Source organism: Bos indicus, chromosome 9, assembly GCF_029378745.1.
Source record: "Bos indicus isolate NIAB-ARS_2022 breed Sahiwal x Tharparkar chromosome 9, NIAB-ARS_B.indTharparkar_mat_pri_1.0, whole genome shotgun sequence".
NCBI classification, from domain to species: domain Eukaryota; kingdom Metazoa; phylum Chordata; class Mammalia; order Artiodactyla; family Bovidae; genus Bos; species Bos indicus.
The window spans coordinates 98,961,774-98,978,379 of record NC_091768.1 but is presented as its reverse complement, the minus strand read 5'-3'; the positions used below and the strand labels follow the sequence as shown (position 1 = coordinate 98,978,379).

Sequence of the window (16,606 nt, the reverse complement as noted above, 5' to 3'; positions counted from 1 at the left end):
ATTTGGGAAACTCAGCAGTGGCCACAGGACTGGAAAAGGTCAGTTTTCATTCCAATCCCAAAGAAAGGCCATGCCAAAGAATGTTCAAACTATTGCACAATTGCACTCATCTCACACACTAGCAAAGTAATGTTCAAAATTCTCCAAGTGAGGCTTCAACAGTTTGTGAACCAAGAATTTCCAGATGTTTAACTGGTTTTAGAAAAGGCAGAGGAACCAGATATCAAATTGCCAACACTCATTGGATCATAGAAAAAGCAAGAGAGTTCCAGAAAAACATCTACTTCTGATTTATTGACTATGCCAAAGTCTCTGACTATGTGGATCACAACAAACTGTGGAAAATTCTGAAAGAGATGGGAATACCAGGTCACCTTACCTGCTTCCTGAGAAATCTGTTTGCAGGTCAAGAAGCAACAGTTAGAACCTGACATGGAACAAAAGACTGGTTCCAAACTGGGAAAGGAGTATATCAAGGCTGTTATTGTCACCCTGCTTATTTAACTTTCATGCAGAGTACATAATGCAAACTGCCCGGCTGGATGAAGCACAAGCTGAAATCAAGATTGCTGGGAGAAATATCAATAACCTCAGATATACAGATGACACAACCCTTATGGCAGAAAGCAAAGAGGAACTAAAGAGCCTCTTGATGAAAGTGAATGAGGAGAGTGAAAAAGTTTGCTTAAAACTCAAAAACAAAAAACAAACAAACAACTAAGATCATGGCAACTGGTCCCATCACTTCATGGCAAACAGATGGGGAAACAATGGAAACAGTGACAGACTTTATTTTCTTGGGCTCCAAAATTACTGCAGATTGTGGCTGTAGCCATGAAATTGAAAGACGCTTGCTCCTCGGAAGAAAAGCTATGACAAACTTAGACAGCATATTAAAAAGGAGAGACATTACTTTGCTGACAAAGATCCATCTAGTCAAAGCTATGGTTTTTCCATTAGTCATGAATAGATGTGAGAGCTGGACCATTAAAAAAAGCTGAGTGCTGAAGAATTGATGCTTTTGAACTGTGGTGTTGGAGAAGACCCTTAAGAATTCTTTGGACTGCAAAGAGATCCAACCAGTCCATCCTAAAGGAAATCAATCCTGAATATTCATTGGAAGGACTGATGCTGAAGCTGAAACACCAATACTTTGGCCACTTGATGTGAAGAACAGACTCATTGGTAAAGATCCTGATGCTGGGAAAGATTGAAGGTGGGAGGAGAAGGGGATGACATAGGTTGAGATGGTTGGATGGTGTCACCGACTCGATGGACATGAGTTTGAGCAAGCTGCGGGAGTTGGTGATGGACAGGGAAGCCTAGCGTGCTGCAGTCCATGAGGTCACAAAGAGTTGGGCATGACTGTGTATCTGAACTGAACTGAACTGATTGTGTATGCAGTTAAATTTGTGGCAGTTTGTTATGGTGGCAAGAGTAAATGAATACCCTATCCATCTATCTACTCATCCATCTATTTAGCAAATATTTATTGAGTTAAGAACTCCCAGGAACTGATGATAAGGCAATGACAAAGAGATTAAAGTTCTTGTCCTCATGGAATTTATATTTTAGTGACTATACCCAGACATTTAAAAAGACCCTAGACCTTCTAGTTTATTGCTGTTTGAGTCTCTAGGCCAATTAGATTAGAATAAGTCTAGATCTATGAAGTGTTCCTGACATTGGAGAATGCTCTAGATGAAGCATTATCCCCCATGGTCTATGTCCTATGCATTTGGATGGACTCTCAAATCTACTTGGTTAATAGTTTCCAGTCTAATTGTCTCAGATGCTTTTTGGATGAGTTTATAAACACAATACACATATCATAAAGTAGCTCCCGGCAAAGATTTAGCAGGAATTATGTATAAAGGAGCACTTAACAAAGATGCAGCAAACTTTGGTCCTAGAAATTCTAAGAGACAGCTGATTAACAATATTTAGTGACTCCAGTTACAACACTGTCTTACATATTTGAAAGTTGCTAACACCATCATAGATCTTAGAAGTTCTCATCATAAGGAAAACAAATTTGTAATGATGTAAGGTGACAGGTGCTAACTCACCTTCACGTGGTAATTATTTCACAATATATACATATATCAAATCATTATGGTTTGCAATTAAACTTATACTATGTGTCAATGACATCTCAATAAAGCTGGAAATCAAAACAAACTAAATCACAATATGTGAAGGTTGCTCACTTAAGGAGCGTCTCCTCATAATCTCCCCAGGAATGGAAAAGTGGAACCAGGCTGAGGAGGCGGATTCCCCCATTCTTCTACAAGAAGTTAATGGTCATAGTGGTAAATCTATATCTTTCTTATATAGCTCACTATTTCATTTGCTCAGAAAATGCATTAAGTCTAAGCAGCACGCTTCTTTCCACTGAAGAGTCTCAACAAGTCTCCCATCAAATCTAGGATTTTTCCTGTCCCAAATGTGTGCCCTGATCTCAGGGTCAATTACCAAAGAGTATAGAAGAGGTTGGGGGGTGCTGTATGGTCATAAGAAAGCTCCAGTTTGCTTTCTTCTGAGGGTGGAAACCTCCTTCACTGCTCAGGTCTCCTGCAGAGGCGTGTCTTGGCTCGGACACAGGGCAAGGCTGCAAAGGTGTCTGATGCATTTGGTAAATGGGAAATGGCTGCAAGACAGCACACTTTCAATGTTTCAAGGATTTATAGGAGAGGGGGGCGGCAGAGGATGACATGGTTAGAGAGCATCACCAACTCAATAGACATGGATTAGAGCAAACTCTGGGAGACACTGGAGGACAGAGGAGCCTGGTGTGCTGCAGCTTAACAGACGGACACGACTTAGGGACTGAAAAACAGCAACAACAGAGGAGGATTTGCTGTGCTGGCCCACGGTAAACACTCAATTTTTTATTCAATGAATCAGAGAATAATGTACTGTGTGGTCCTCTCTTTGGCATCTTCCAAATAACTGGTAAAAAACACACTGCTCTCAGTGGCTCTTGGTGTTAAGTCTGTTGCATTTGTCTTCCTGGAGGTACTGAGACCAGCCTTTAGGGAAGAGAAAGCAGGCCCAGTGTACCACAGCAAGCAATGGACAGCTCGGCAGGTGTTTAAGAAAAGAAGCGTGTGAGCAGATTTTGACAGGCTTGTCATCACACCCTTCCCCTTATTACATTGTTGCCTAAAACCCTAACAGAAATTTTTAAAAATTTTGGTTGGTCATCACAAAAATATAAACATTGCACTACTTCCCTTGAATATCATTATTCTATATTCACAGTTTATAAGAAACTTTGAAAGGGCTTCCCTGACAGCTCAGTTGGTAAAAAAAAAAAGAAAAGAAAAGAAATCCGCCTGCAGTGCAGGAGACCCTGGTTCGATTCCTGGGTTGGGAAGAGCTGTTGGAGAAGGGATAGGCTACCCACTCCAGTCTTTGGGCTTCCTTGGTGGCAAAGACGGTAAAGCGTCTGCCTGCAATGTGGGAGACCTGGGTTCGATCCCTGGGTCAGGAAGATTCCCTGGAGAAGAAAATGGCACCCTACTCCAGTACTCTTGCCTGGAAAATTCCATGGATGGAGGAGCCTGGTAAGATACAGTCCACGAGATCGCAAAGAGCTGGACACGACTGAGTGACTTCACTTGAAAGGATAACACATTTTCTAGACAGACCTACATCTCACCACCTGGTTAGATGGTTACTTACGGTATTTTTAAGAAAGCAATACACTCACACAGAAACATAGATAATATTCAGTGATTTCCATTAGAAGAACTACAAACTCCTCAAAACCTTTATGTGTATAAACACTCAACCAGACTGGAGGTAGAAACAGAGCTTGAAATAGTGGGAGAATTACTGGGCAATAATCTTGTTAGTGTGGCCCAATTATATTATTGCTTTTAAAATTTAAATATTGTATCACTTAGTTTTTTCATTTGTGATAAAGATAACTTCAAGGCTCAAGAAATAAATTTTAAGAAAAAAATATGGGATTCATCTGGGGGAAGTAGAGGCAGAGCTATAATAGTTTTGCAAAATCTAAAAGTCACTGAAAGGAGCATCATTTTTTTGTTTTCCGCCATCTCAAAATGGATATAAATAGGCTCACAAAAAGCTGATATTAAAGTACTGTGTTTTGGGGGGGGAAAAGTAAATTGATCTTGGAAGGATCCAATCAGAACTGTACTCATAATAACACTGCCATCATTACTTTTTTCTTTATTACTTGGAACATTAATCCAAGATGTATATGAGAGCCTCATACAGAAAGCAGGCAAGCAAACAAATATCGATAATATTTTCAGTTTTTCTAAGGAAATGTGTCTGTTGTATTTTTCAATTCCTCCTTCATTGATGGTTAAGCTGATGCTGACTATATACATTTCCCCTTGCTGTCAATGTGAAAAATATATATTTTTGAAGAGGATGATAAAAATGGAAAGCTTATTTCCTACTAGGCGGAAAATTCCTCCTACAGGTTCGTGTTTGGCTTGAGTAAACCGGAGTCAGCGCGGCGCGGAGTCGAGCTGGGCATCGTGGGGCCAGCGCTTCACCGGCGGCAGGACCGAGGGCTTTCAGGGGACCCGCCCCACGACTGGAGAGTTCAGGCTTTTCAAGAGAGACCGCGTGTGGCGAGAGGGCTGAGATTTCTTTGAAGGCGGCTGTGGCTGTGGTCCGTGCCAGCCCCACGCCCCTGGAAGGAAGGGCCCTGTGTGCCCCCAGCAGTGGGCAACATGAAGACGAGAAGTGAACGGAGCCCGAGAAGCAGTTCCGGGGGAGCTGGGCTCCCAGAATTTCCCGGGCCGGGGTGAGGGAGCATCTTTTTCAAGTGGGAGGGAGCGATGCTATGGGGTCTTTTCCGTCCTGGATGACGGCTTCCGGAAGGGCAGAGGGACCAGAGCTCTAAACTGGAGGTGAGTGCCCAGGATGAGAACCGCGTTCGGGGTGGGGGTCCGGCTCAGGGCGGCGTCGGTCAGTAAGAGGCCCCCTGTCCTCGTGGTCCTCCTCCCGGACCCTGACAACCCTGTGCGGTGAGACCTGGGGAGCCAGGGTTCCGGGGCTTCGGGAGGGGGCAACATAAGGCGGAGGAACAGAGGCGAAGCCGTTTCCCACTGCCAGCTTCCAGTCCAGAGCAAACCCAAGCTGGGAGAGAGGAGAATACTTGAAGGTAGAGGAAGTTTCCAGTTTTGATCAGTTCTATTAAAAGGGATTCGAAGCACTGGAATTACGCGTGTGACTCAAAGTGCCTGAGGAACCTCTGAGTGAGTGGAATAACACGGGCCTTGCTGAGTTTTATGCAGTGTCAGGGCAAGGCTCTCCCACTGAAGGAGGCTTTAAAAAATTTTCTTTGGTCTCCAACCTGCTTTGAAATTTGCCTTTTAATTATGTCATGAATAACAAATATTCAGTGCAACAATTACACTGGTGACATTTTTATTTTTCTCTGCAGTGCCCACATAGAGACCCCTAAAAAGCCATTCTTTGGCTCTCCTGAAAGATTTTCATATAAAGGAAAACGAGAATGAGACCTTAATTATCCGCAAATCCAGAACAGGTGATATTTACGTGACTTAAAAAGTACAAAGTATGATCCGGCCGAATATAGGAGCTTCCTTAAATTAAAGCTTTAAAAATCATTATATGCTTTCTTGGTCCGATTAAGTAAAACTTTCTGTTGCATAAACAGAAAAGAACCCTTTTTTTCCCCCTTCTTGGGTTAGTATTTGCATGCTTGCTCACCGGGGATCCATTGTGAGTTTTTGTATACATTCAAGCATATTACACAGATATCTGGAGGCATATCTCAAAGGCCGTAGCTGAACTGGTGGAATCTCCTGCTCAGGAAGGTGCCAGTGATCAGTGGGGGGCTAAGGACTGGGAACCAGCTGGCATCAGATCCCTCGGTCCGTAGGTCTCTGTGGAGTACTCAGAGGGGGCCCGGTGGCTACAACACACACTGCAAACAGAGCTCAGCCGACAGGTTAACAAGTGGCCAGCCCCCCGTCAAGCCTTTCTTTCCGCACAACCTGCGGCCCTCTTTTGTTGTTCAGTTGCAAAGTCGTGTCTGAGTCTTGGCGACCCCATGGACTGCAGCACACCAGGCTTCCCTGTGTATCACCATCTCCCAGAGTTTGCACAAAATCGTGTCCATTTGAGCCCATGATGCCATCCAACCATCTCATCCTCCACTTCAGTTTAGAAGTGATGAATGGAAATTGATTTTTTTATGATTAACTAAAAATGCACATTGTTCTTGATCCAGTAAACTTGCCTTTGATCCAGGACTATCAAGATGTGCCTGGGTGCTGACTTTGTCTGCAGTTCAGAGTTCTTCTGACAGTCTGATCCCTTTAGGTGAACTTACATGGTGGGAGCAGTGGTGGGACTAGAATGATGGAGCAAAGGCAGGATGAAACCTGGAGACTAAGCGTTGTTAACATTCATACAGAGAAACTACAAACACAAAGGCTATTTAGACACTGAAAGCAGTGTCTGTCTTGGAAAGAGGCTCCATCGGGGCAAGCAGTTCCTGATGGATCTCTGGTTTCCCAAGGCAAAGCCCTTTGATTAAATACTTCTGCCTGCTTCTGAAGTGAACTGAGGGGTCCAAAGGAGGAATGAGAACTATCTTCTGGGGGAGGGAGAGCTGGACAGTAGAAGTTTATCTCTGATGGAATATCTCTGCAAGCAGGAACTATTAGCATCCAGAAAACAAATTTTGTATTGCATTTTTGACTACTGGCATATTAAAAAATATATATTGATTCTTGAATATTTATTTTTCATCTAATCACCTCACTAAAATCTTATATTAATTCTAATAGATTTAATTTCACTTTCTTTGAGGGAACACAAAACTACCTATGTATAACTTTGTCCATCTTGCGAGATAGGCGATAGACTACAGGTTAACACCCGGTAATCTGCAAAGCAATTTCACTCACGTTTCATCATCCACCCTCATTACTCTCATGCTGCCCACACTTCTATGAAATCATCGCCCACGGTTCTCTGCAGGTCACTAAGCTGTTTGTCATCTTCCCAATAACTCGCTTTTCACCCTAAGGAGATTAAGGCACAGAGCAGTTCTGCGACCAGTCCAGGCTCACAAGCCCTGAGCCAGGGTGCCCGCCCCAGAAACATGACGCCGCGTCTCCACTCTTACACACTCCCCGCCGCTTGCTTTTCCACAGAGTGTCCCACTTGTCCTGGTTCACAAGCTGAATCCCTATTTACTGATCCAAACCACATTCAGGCAGAGTGGTCTGACCCTCTCACCCAGCTGGATGGGCAGGGACAGGCGCAGATGATGCAGTCTGCGACCTAGAGTGGAGGCCTGGGGTCCTCTGCACAGAGGGTGGTGGCAGTGCCCTTGGGAGCCTGGGACATCCCGGGAAGCACCCAGTGTGAAGGCATTTGCTGACTGTCTTTGTTAGTTTGCAGCATTACCAAAGAGGGGAAAAAAAAAAATCAATTTCCTGCCATCTCCTCTACTCCAAATGTACCTAGATCTCGTTCCTTTCTTAACTAAAAACTCACTTACTGATGAAAGGAAAAGGAAGAGAGCTTTTCCTGATTGATAAAAGAGGGAGTTCTCATCAGGCTTTAAGCAGCTAGGTCCGGTTCAGTGACGGCGATGTGATGGAATGAATGGAAGGCATGCAAAACCTCCAGCTTTACTCATCAAGGACGGGGCTGTACCGCCACACACTCTGGGAAAGAGTTACCTGGTCTAAGTTGAAGAACCTCCCTCCCAAATTCAAGCCCTTACTGGAACCTCTAAAGTTGGCCTTATCTGGAAATCAGGTCATTGCCAATGTAATTAGTAAAGTGAAGATGAAGTCATATGGGAATAGGGTGGGCCCCTAGTCCAAGCCTGACAAGGACAGGTGTCTTTATAAGAAGTAGAGATGAGACTCAGAGCCAGACACACGGGGGAAACGTCATGTGGAGATGGAGGCAGCCACTGAAGTGATGCCTCTACAAGCCAAGGAACCCCAAAGATGGCTGGACCCACCAGAATCGAGGAGAGAGGCAGAGAACAGATTCTTCCCAAAAGACTGAGAGTCCCTTGGACTGCAAGGAGATCCAACCAGTCCATCCTAAAGGAAATCAGTCCTGAATATTCATTGGAAGGACTGATGCTAAAGCTGAAACTCCAATACTTTGGCCACCTGATGTGAAGAACTGACTCATTGGAAAAGACCCTGATGCTGGGAAAGATTGAAGACAGGAGGAGAGGGGGATGCCAGAGGATGAGATGATTGGATGGCATCACCAACTCGATGGACATGAGTTTGACCAAGCTCCGGGAGTTGGTGATGGACAGGGAGGCCTGGCATGCTGCAGTCCTTAGGGTCGCAAAGAGTCATACATGACTGAGCGACTGAACAACCACCACCACCACCACCACCACCAAAACCTGGAGGGCGTGACTCTGCTGACACCTTGGGTGTGGACTTCTGGCCTCCAGAACTGACACAGTACTTTCTGGTTATTTAAGCTGCTCAGTTTGTGGTAGTTCATTACAGTGGCCCTACACAGCCTGCACAGCCTTCAGAAGCACATTCTGGTCCCCTTGGTCATCATCCCAGCAGGTCATGTGTTTCAAGATATAGAGACAGTGAGAAGAATGTTTATTCTGGGCAGAGGCAACCATGGCGGTCTACAGGGAAGAGCAGGTGGAGGCAGCTGAAAGTATGTGCCTGCCCCCAGCATAATGGTAAGAGTTCACGGTGGTAAGATGGGCATTTTATGGACTGACCACATACAGGGGCATCAAGTGAGGGCACGGAAGCCTCTTTTCCTGGGACCTTCTGTCCCATGGGACTGCTCTCTTGGATCATTGCAGAACCATCAGTGTTCACAGATGCGTGTCTCCACCATCTCCATCCTATAAGATTGTCAGGCCTCTAGAAGATCTTGTGAAGAATTCTTGGAAGAAAGGACATTGAACTTGGAGAAGTGAAGACTGAAGTGGTAGGAAAGTTTTATATGATGTTTGCTGGCCTGTCATTTGGAAAAGGGACTAGACATTATCCTGTGTGATTCAGATGAGAGATATAAACCAGATAGTAATATCTGGCATATATTTCACTTACTATAGGGAGTGATTTTCTCTTTGGAAATAGGACAAGCTAGCTTATGAAGTGGTGCTGAAGAAAACTCTTGAGAGTTCCTTGGACAGCAAGGAGATCAAACTAGTCCATCCTAAAGGAAATCAACACTTAATATTCATTGGAAGGACTGATGCTGACGCTGAAGCTCCAATACTTTGGCCACCTGATGCAAAGAGCTGAATCATTGGAAAAGACCCTGATGCTGGGAAAGACTGAGGGCAGGAGGAGAAGGATGTGACAGAGGATGAGATGATTGGATGGCATCACTGACTCAATGGACATAAGTTTGAGCAAACTCCGGGAGACAGTGATGGACAGGGAAGCCTGGCGCGATGCAGTCCATGGGGTGGCAAAGAGTCGGACACGACTCAGTGACTGAACAACAACATCTCATGAAGTAGTGGGGCTGTTTAGGATAGGACTGGATAAACAAGTAATGGTCATACAGACTAGGTCAGTGAATACATTTCACACAACCACATATTAAGCAACTGATTCTTCTCGGTGTGCCACACTCTGCACAGAAAAAAGAAAGTTCAACACAGTTTGGCCATGAAACTAATGGTCTGATAAAGTGTAGTTTAGTAAATTTGGAGAGGGGCATAGATCAAAGGGCAGTTACGTGGATCTGGCATCTCTTAGACGCCTTGATTCTTTTCAGACCAGCTAGTTATGTCTGAGTGGAAGAAGAGTTCAGGAGAGTTTACATAGATACCTGATCATTCCAAATCCACCTTTCAGGAATTGTGGAGTAGTATTCTATTAATAATAGTTTGCTCTGTAAACTTAAGACATTAAAAGGCTTTCGAGTCTCATAAACACAACGACGCTGAAGAAAACATGAAGCAAATTTCTAAATCGTGCTAAAATTTGTATAGAATTCCGTGGGGCGGGGGGACTCTTAATTCAAAATTAAAAGCTCTGTGAAATAAACTTTATGCAAGTCAATTGTAAGGCGTGAGAACTAAAGAAATTTTTTGTAAACAATCAGCTCTCAACAGTTCATCAACATTTTAAAGGACCATAAAAATAGGTCCCATAGAACTCACAGAAATACATGAAGAGAATCTGAAACAGGTTGACTGGGAATTCTTAGGTTCTCATTAGCAGCTGTTTAAATAGACTATTAGTGGAAAACGAAACTAGTTAAATATCAGGGTGAAAGATCTGGTACAAACTTTTCAAAATCCCCAAAATTCAATTCAATGCTTTATTTCCTGTGTTATTTAATGTGTCTGAATTTGAGTTGAAAAGTTTAAATCTCTTTTCATGGACTTCTATAGGCTACAACATACATTTTCGGAAGTACTCATAGATAAATCTAAGACTGTTTGATGTTCACACACATGGGCGCATGTTATCTCATTATTTCTTTTACTTCTGCATATTCTGTGACATGACATTAATGTATTATTAGAGCTGTTGATATATGGAATCTCCTAACTGTTTCCACTAGAAGCTATTTCAGGACTACTGGCGCAATTAGAAAAAAAAAGTACCCAAGTAAGGATTGCCTCCGAAAAGTAGGGTGGTTGGAAAACCCTACTCTGCTGGCAGAGCCCCATATTTTAACTGTAAATGTTTTAATGCCATTTATTGGCTCATGTTTCTCAAATGCAATACACTGCATCGTTAATTTTGTAGCTACATCTCTGAAAGCTGTAAATTGAGCATTCCCACCATCTCCATTTTCTGAAACCTTTAATAATGTTTGTGAAAGAACAAAGGAAGAAGAGATTGCTGTCATAGAAACCCTTATCTCTCTTTTGCTCCACAGCAGTCACTGGAAAGACAGCCTATCTTAGATGTCCACGATTCATTACTCAGAATTAAAGAAAACAAGTTCAAGCTTAGATGCTAGTTTGCATCTTCCAAAGAGGACCCTGATCCAGTCACCGCTGGCTTGTCACACTTGGCTTCTCTTTTAAAAATAAGGACCTACCCCCAAACATCCGACACATATTCGAGTTAGCCAGGGAGGGACGGATTAGAGAACCAGTTATCCCTGAGTGAGTCACAGAGTCCTTAATTTATTTGGCCCCCACCTGGTGTTGGCAATCAGGCAGGATGAGTCCTGTGAAACACACGTGCAGCTGAGCCGGGCATGAGGGGTCATGCCTCACGCACAGGCCCACAGAAGGACAGGGGACGAGCCACCACCAGGGGATATAATACATTAAGTCACCTACTCCTGTGCATTGTACTAATTTATACAGTGTCACTACACTGGTTTACAATATCATATATGTGTATAACATTGTATGTGTGTGTAATGTTGTCTGGGGCTTCCCAGGTGGCACTACTGATCAATCTGCCTGTCCACGCAGGAGACAAAAGAGACGCAGGTTCGATCTTTGGGTCGGGAAGATCCCCTGGATTAGGAAGTGGCAACCCACTCAACTATTCTTGCCTGAAAAATCCATGGACAGAGGAGCCTGGTGGGCTACCGTCCATGGGGTCACAGGGAGTCGGAAAGGACTGAGCAACCGAGCACACACACATAATGTTGTGAGATGGTAATGACTCTCTCGTTTAATCCTCAGTCAAGGCCAGGCCCTACATGAAGGGGCGGCCACGATCTCAATTTGTCGTGCCAACCTCACAGAAAAGACGTTATCAAAGTATTGTGTGCAGATGAAGAAGTTTAAGTTCAGAGAAGTTACACGATCTGCCCAAGGTCACATCTCTTCTGCTCTCAAATGTTACTCTTTATCCCACTCTGCAGTTCACCCACTTGTCTGCTGCATTTTTTTTTAAGCACAGTCTAATTACAAACCCTTGAAAGTGTGTTATTCATAAACAGAAATTCCAGCCACTCTATGTCCTAGAGCAGGCCTGATCTTGTGGGGCTGGGGACGCAGGCTGGCGCTAACAGCGCCACCCGCTCCTCCGGGTTCTGCTTATCCCCACTGGTCCCCTGGGGAGACCGCTGGCCCGGCGGTGCACTGGCAAACTGCTCGGCCCCTCTGACCATTTCACACAAGGTCCAGCTGACATGAAAACAGGACAGAAATTGCAAGAAAAGAGCAGGCAGTCGAATTATGCTAAAGCTTGTGCTTTGAAAGGACACCAGCAGAAGGACAAGGTCACTGTATTTGAAGGAACAGCCCCTTTCGTGCCTTCTTTCAGTCATTTATACTGGGTCTCAGTCTCAAAAACATTTTGCTATAGAACTGGAAAGAAATATATCTTTGAATATGAATTGACCAAGACATCGATTATGCGCAAGTAGGGAAAAAGGAAACAGAAAATGAAATCGCTCGCAGAAACACGGAAATTAAGAATGAAAATTTTTTTCCTAATCGTAATGCTGCAAATTTCTAATCTATTTTTAGGTAAATATATCTGTCACGAAAGACATCTGCTTAAATAAAAATGTATATGTGGTTCTGTGGATATGAATAAAATATAATCATGAAGCAACATTTTTTAAAATGCTATCAAAGCTAAATTGTTTTTAGGCTGAAAATACTGTTATAATTGGGGATCCTGTGATGAGCTTCTACTGGCAGGATTGGAGCTGTGGAAATAGCCACTTTAAAGAATAGTTTTGCGTTTTAGAGACAGAATGCTCCGATTTGGTAATAGGACCCTCCGGAAATACAGCAAACTGCATTCCAGCATCGTACTGACAGGTTTCTAAGATAAGTAGAAAATGAAGTTGAAGCTAATATTTTTCCCCCTCAAATGTGAGAAAGATATTAACCAGAAAAATAGCTGAATGTCAAATTCCTGGTGCCTCCATTTAGAAATGTTCCAAAATAATTAGCTGTGTGTAGGACCAATTAAGGCTGTGATAGAAACGATAAAATCTCCATTTTGATAAAATCGAAATAGGGGTATATTCCTAAACCCAATCACTTCTTTTGTGAAGCATATGAACATTTATAAGTTAAAGAATTAAATAAGTATTGATAGTATCAATATAACGAGGCAGACACGGGAGCCAACTGGTTTGAACAGTCTAGGGCTCCCAGGAGATTTATCTGTCTTCCTGGCAGCTGTACTTACTCTTTACAGGGTTCCTTGAGGACGAGGAGATTCTAATCACCTTTTGAATATCACTGTTTCTCTTCTTTTATACAAAGACACAGATGATGCTTAGATTCCAGATCCAGGTCCAAGGACCAGGAGGACATTAGCCCATGTGGGGGCAGCCCCTACTCCCACTCCAGCAAGGTGGAAAAGACTCTGGTGCTCCCTTTTCACGACCGCCAAGCACAGAAGGAAGCGCTTACGCAGGAGAAGAGTCACAGTGAAAAACTGGAGACAGTAATGGTCCACATATCACAGGCTCCTGTGAGGGTTACTGAGGAAACATTTGCGAATCACACAACTCAGAAGTGTTGACTATAATTTAGATTTCTGGGAGTGGGTATTCCCTGCTTCTTTCATCTCTGACTTTAGCATTTCTGACTTATCTCTATCTCTTATTTGATGCTGTTAGACAGTAAAAGTATGAATTATGAATCAAGAATACTTAAGCAAGTTTCATAAAGTAGAAATGCTGTAACTAAAACTTTCAGTTTAGATCATAAAAGGTTGAATTACTAACACTCAACTTTTACTTTCCTGAAAGAGTAACCATCTCATCTAAATGTCTACATTAACTCTATAGTTCTTAAATATTTTGCAATGTGTATCAATTCATCCCATTATGAGCATTCTTAAGTTCCTATAACCCTAGCTGAAGTTGTTTTTACTAAACATGCTTAATATTCAACATACAAGTAGGTCCTGCTACTGAAAGATAGCTACAGACTCTGATGAACCCATGATTCCCTGAATAGTCTGCCTGATATAAGGAGACTTTTAACAGTAATTTAGGAATTATATGAAAAATAATGATTCCAAAGGACTTGTTTGTGATTGAAACTGTCATATGTGCAGTTTTTGGTTTGATTTTTTTTCCTTTCTATACAATAAGCAGATTATATTGCAAAGTTTTCATCCACTGTTCCACTAAATTACTAACTTATTTACAGGGCTGTCAGAAATTAACTTCAAATGTTGACTTACACCGTGCATATGAGAAATACGAGACTTCAAAGTTAGCAACATGAAAGAAAATTAGATTCACATCGTTTCAACAGGTACAAATGGAAAATCACATTGTCAATGAACAGACGTACATTCGCTGCCTCCCAGGAGGTCAGCACGACTCGCTCATACCTTTGTTCGGGTGAAGCAGATTCACTTGAGTGCACCAGTGCTTTCCAAAGTGTACCGAATGATATTTTTTTTAATAAATGCATCAGCATATGTTTTTTAAATCAGTACTTACCATCAGCTAAGTAACTAAGTAACAGTAAGATTATCTGTTTTTCTATTTTTTTTTTAAGAAATAGGAGAACGTATTAAAACTCTCCAAACAACCTGTGCCAGATTTTAATAATATTGTTTTTAAAATTCATCCTAAATCAATTAATAAATGGCAGCCCACTCCAGTACTCTTGCCTGGAAAATCTCATGGACAGAGGAGCCTGGTAGGCTACAGTCCATGGGGTTGCAAAGAGTCGGATACGACTGAGTGACTTCACTTTCCCTTTTCAATTTCATGCATTGGAGAAGGAAATGGCAACCCACTCCAGTGTTATTGCCTGGAGAATCCTGGAGACAGGGGAGCCTGGTGGGCTGCCATCTACGGGATCGCACAGAGTCGGACACAACTGAAGTGACTTAGCAGCAGCAGCAGCAGTTAATAAAAAGTAACTTTAAGAGAAAATACCTAAAGGCAGAATTACTGTCAAGAGAAAGGACAAACTCAGAACCTACCAATATATTCAAAGACAGTTAAAAACTTTACAATTTTATTATTGTAAGATTACAGAACTGCTTCAGTGCTTCTGTGCTAAGTAAGCTGTACGTGTGAAGAGTAATAAATGAAATTGTTGATTTGACTATTTCCCTAGGGAGTAGGAGAAGAAGGGGTAGGGGTTATGCTGTTTAGATCTCTAAGTGGATCTTGGTTTATATGCAATAATAAATCCTAAATGTGTTGCTAATTAACTCTACTTCAAAGCACTCCCCCATTTTTAGTGCTTAAAAGACATTATGACTCCTGGGGTAACTCACCATTCTTATTCTTAAAGATGTTCAGGATGGGAAGGATTTGCCGGTAGTAGGGCACCAACGCTTCCCCCACCATCTCAGCTGACACAACCAGATGCTGTAGGACTTTGAGAGTGACGCAGATGACCTGTCGGTTCCGTAGGTTCAAGGCATCTATCCAGTAGGAAAAGAAACAAGCCAGAAAGAGCATTAATTTCTACAGTGTTAGGCTGAAGCAGTTCTGTAGGCCATTTAATTACACTGTACTCTACTGGGGATCGACAACGGGATGAGCCTTGACAATTACAGCTTGGAAAGATGTTTATAGCTCTTAATGCAAGAAACAGGATCTCGTTTGTGTATTATTAATATCTCTTCTCCCAACTTGCACTGATTCCTCATCAGTCCTAAGAAAGCAACTCGTTGTCCTTCAGAGAAGAGGCTGGTGATGGCTGGGTAGCATGAAAGATAAAGATCAGTTCATATCACCAGAGTTAAGGGACCCCATGAAGGTGGACAGGGGATCAATTTTTATGCAACAGTCCCTTTCAGCTAGCAGTCCATGCTATGCTTAAACCACAGCCATGAAAAAAAAAAAAAAACAACACTTGAGAGGGAAGAAGGGACTGGGTACACTGTGTTTGAGTAGAAACTATAGACTGGTTACAAAAATCGAGAATACTGTCGGTAGAAGGGACAGTATTTAGACTCTCAAGAGAGTAGGGAGTGAAAGGAATTTTTTTTTTTTTTTAATGTTCAGAACTTTAGGAGGATTTAAGAGACCAAAGGAATACAAATGAACAATTTAAAGGCACAGTACAAGAACAATTCTGAAGGCACAGTACAAGCTGTACTGTGGAGACAGGACAGGAGACAGTGAGATGTCTGGCGTCCCCCACGTTGCACAGTCTGGAAACCTGCTCCAGTGCGGAGTGCAGAGGGCCAGGGACCAGGCCGCAGATAACTGGCTGTGTAAACCTGACCAGCTCCCCCATACTTTCTTGGTCCCAGTTTTCTTAACTATAAGAACTTATTATTTACTTTCTTAAATGGCTAAAAATTCCATGATTTAAATAGAAAAGCTATATAAAGCATTTATTAGAGAAGGTGGGCTTCCCAGGTGATGTTAGTGGTAAAGAATCTGCTTGCCAGTGTAAGCGACGCGAGAGACATGGGCTTGATCCCTGACTTGGGAAGATTCCCCTGGAGAGGGAAATGGAAACTCACTCCAGTATTTTTGCCTGAAGAATCCCACAGACGGAGGAGCCTGGTGGACTATAGGCCATAGGGTTGCAATGAGTCCGTCTGAAGTGACTTAGCACGAATTATAGAAGGTCAAAGATGGTGAATGATAAAACGGTCATGCCTGAGACTACTTCAGCACAAAGTTAGAGGCTCTTATTTGCAATATTCTACTTTCTAAAGAGAAGATTGACTATGACCTTAAAAAG

At 42.7% G+C, this 16,606-nt stretch overlaps 1 protein-coding gene across 2 annotated transcripts in view; it reads right to left on the bottom strand.

Annotated features, from left to right (window-relative positions):
* The window catches only part of PACRG (parkin coregulated), a 529,211-nt gene that overhangs the window by 223,147 nt on the left and 289,458 nt on the right, over nucleotides 1-16,606 (bottom strand). For both annotated transcript variants that reach the window (XM_019967667.2, XM_019967668.2), the window contains exon 4: nucleotides 15,180-15,329. In XM_019967667.2, coding sequence (XP_019823226.2) covers nucleotides 15,180-15,329 — 150 coding nt within the window. The remainder of the gene's footprint in view (nucleotides 1-15,179; nucleotides 15,330-16,606) is intronic.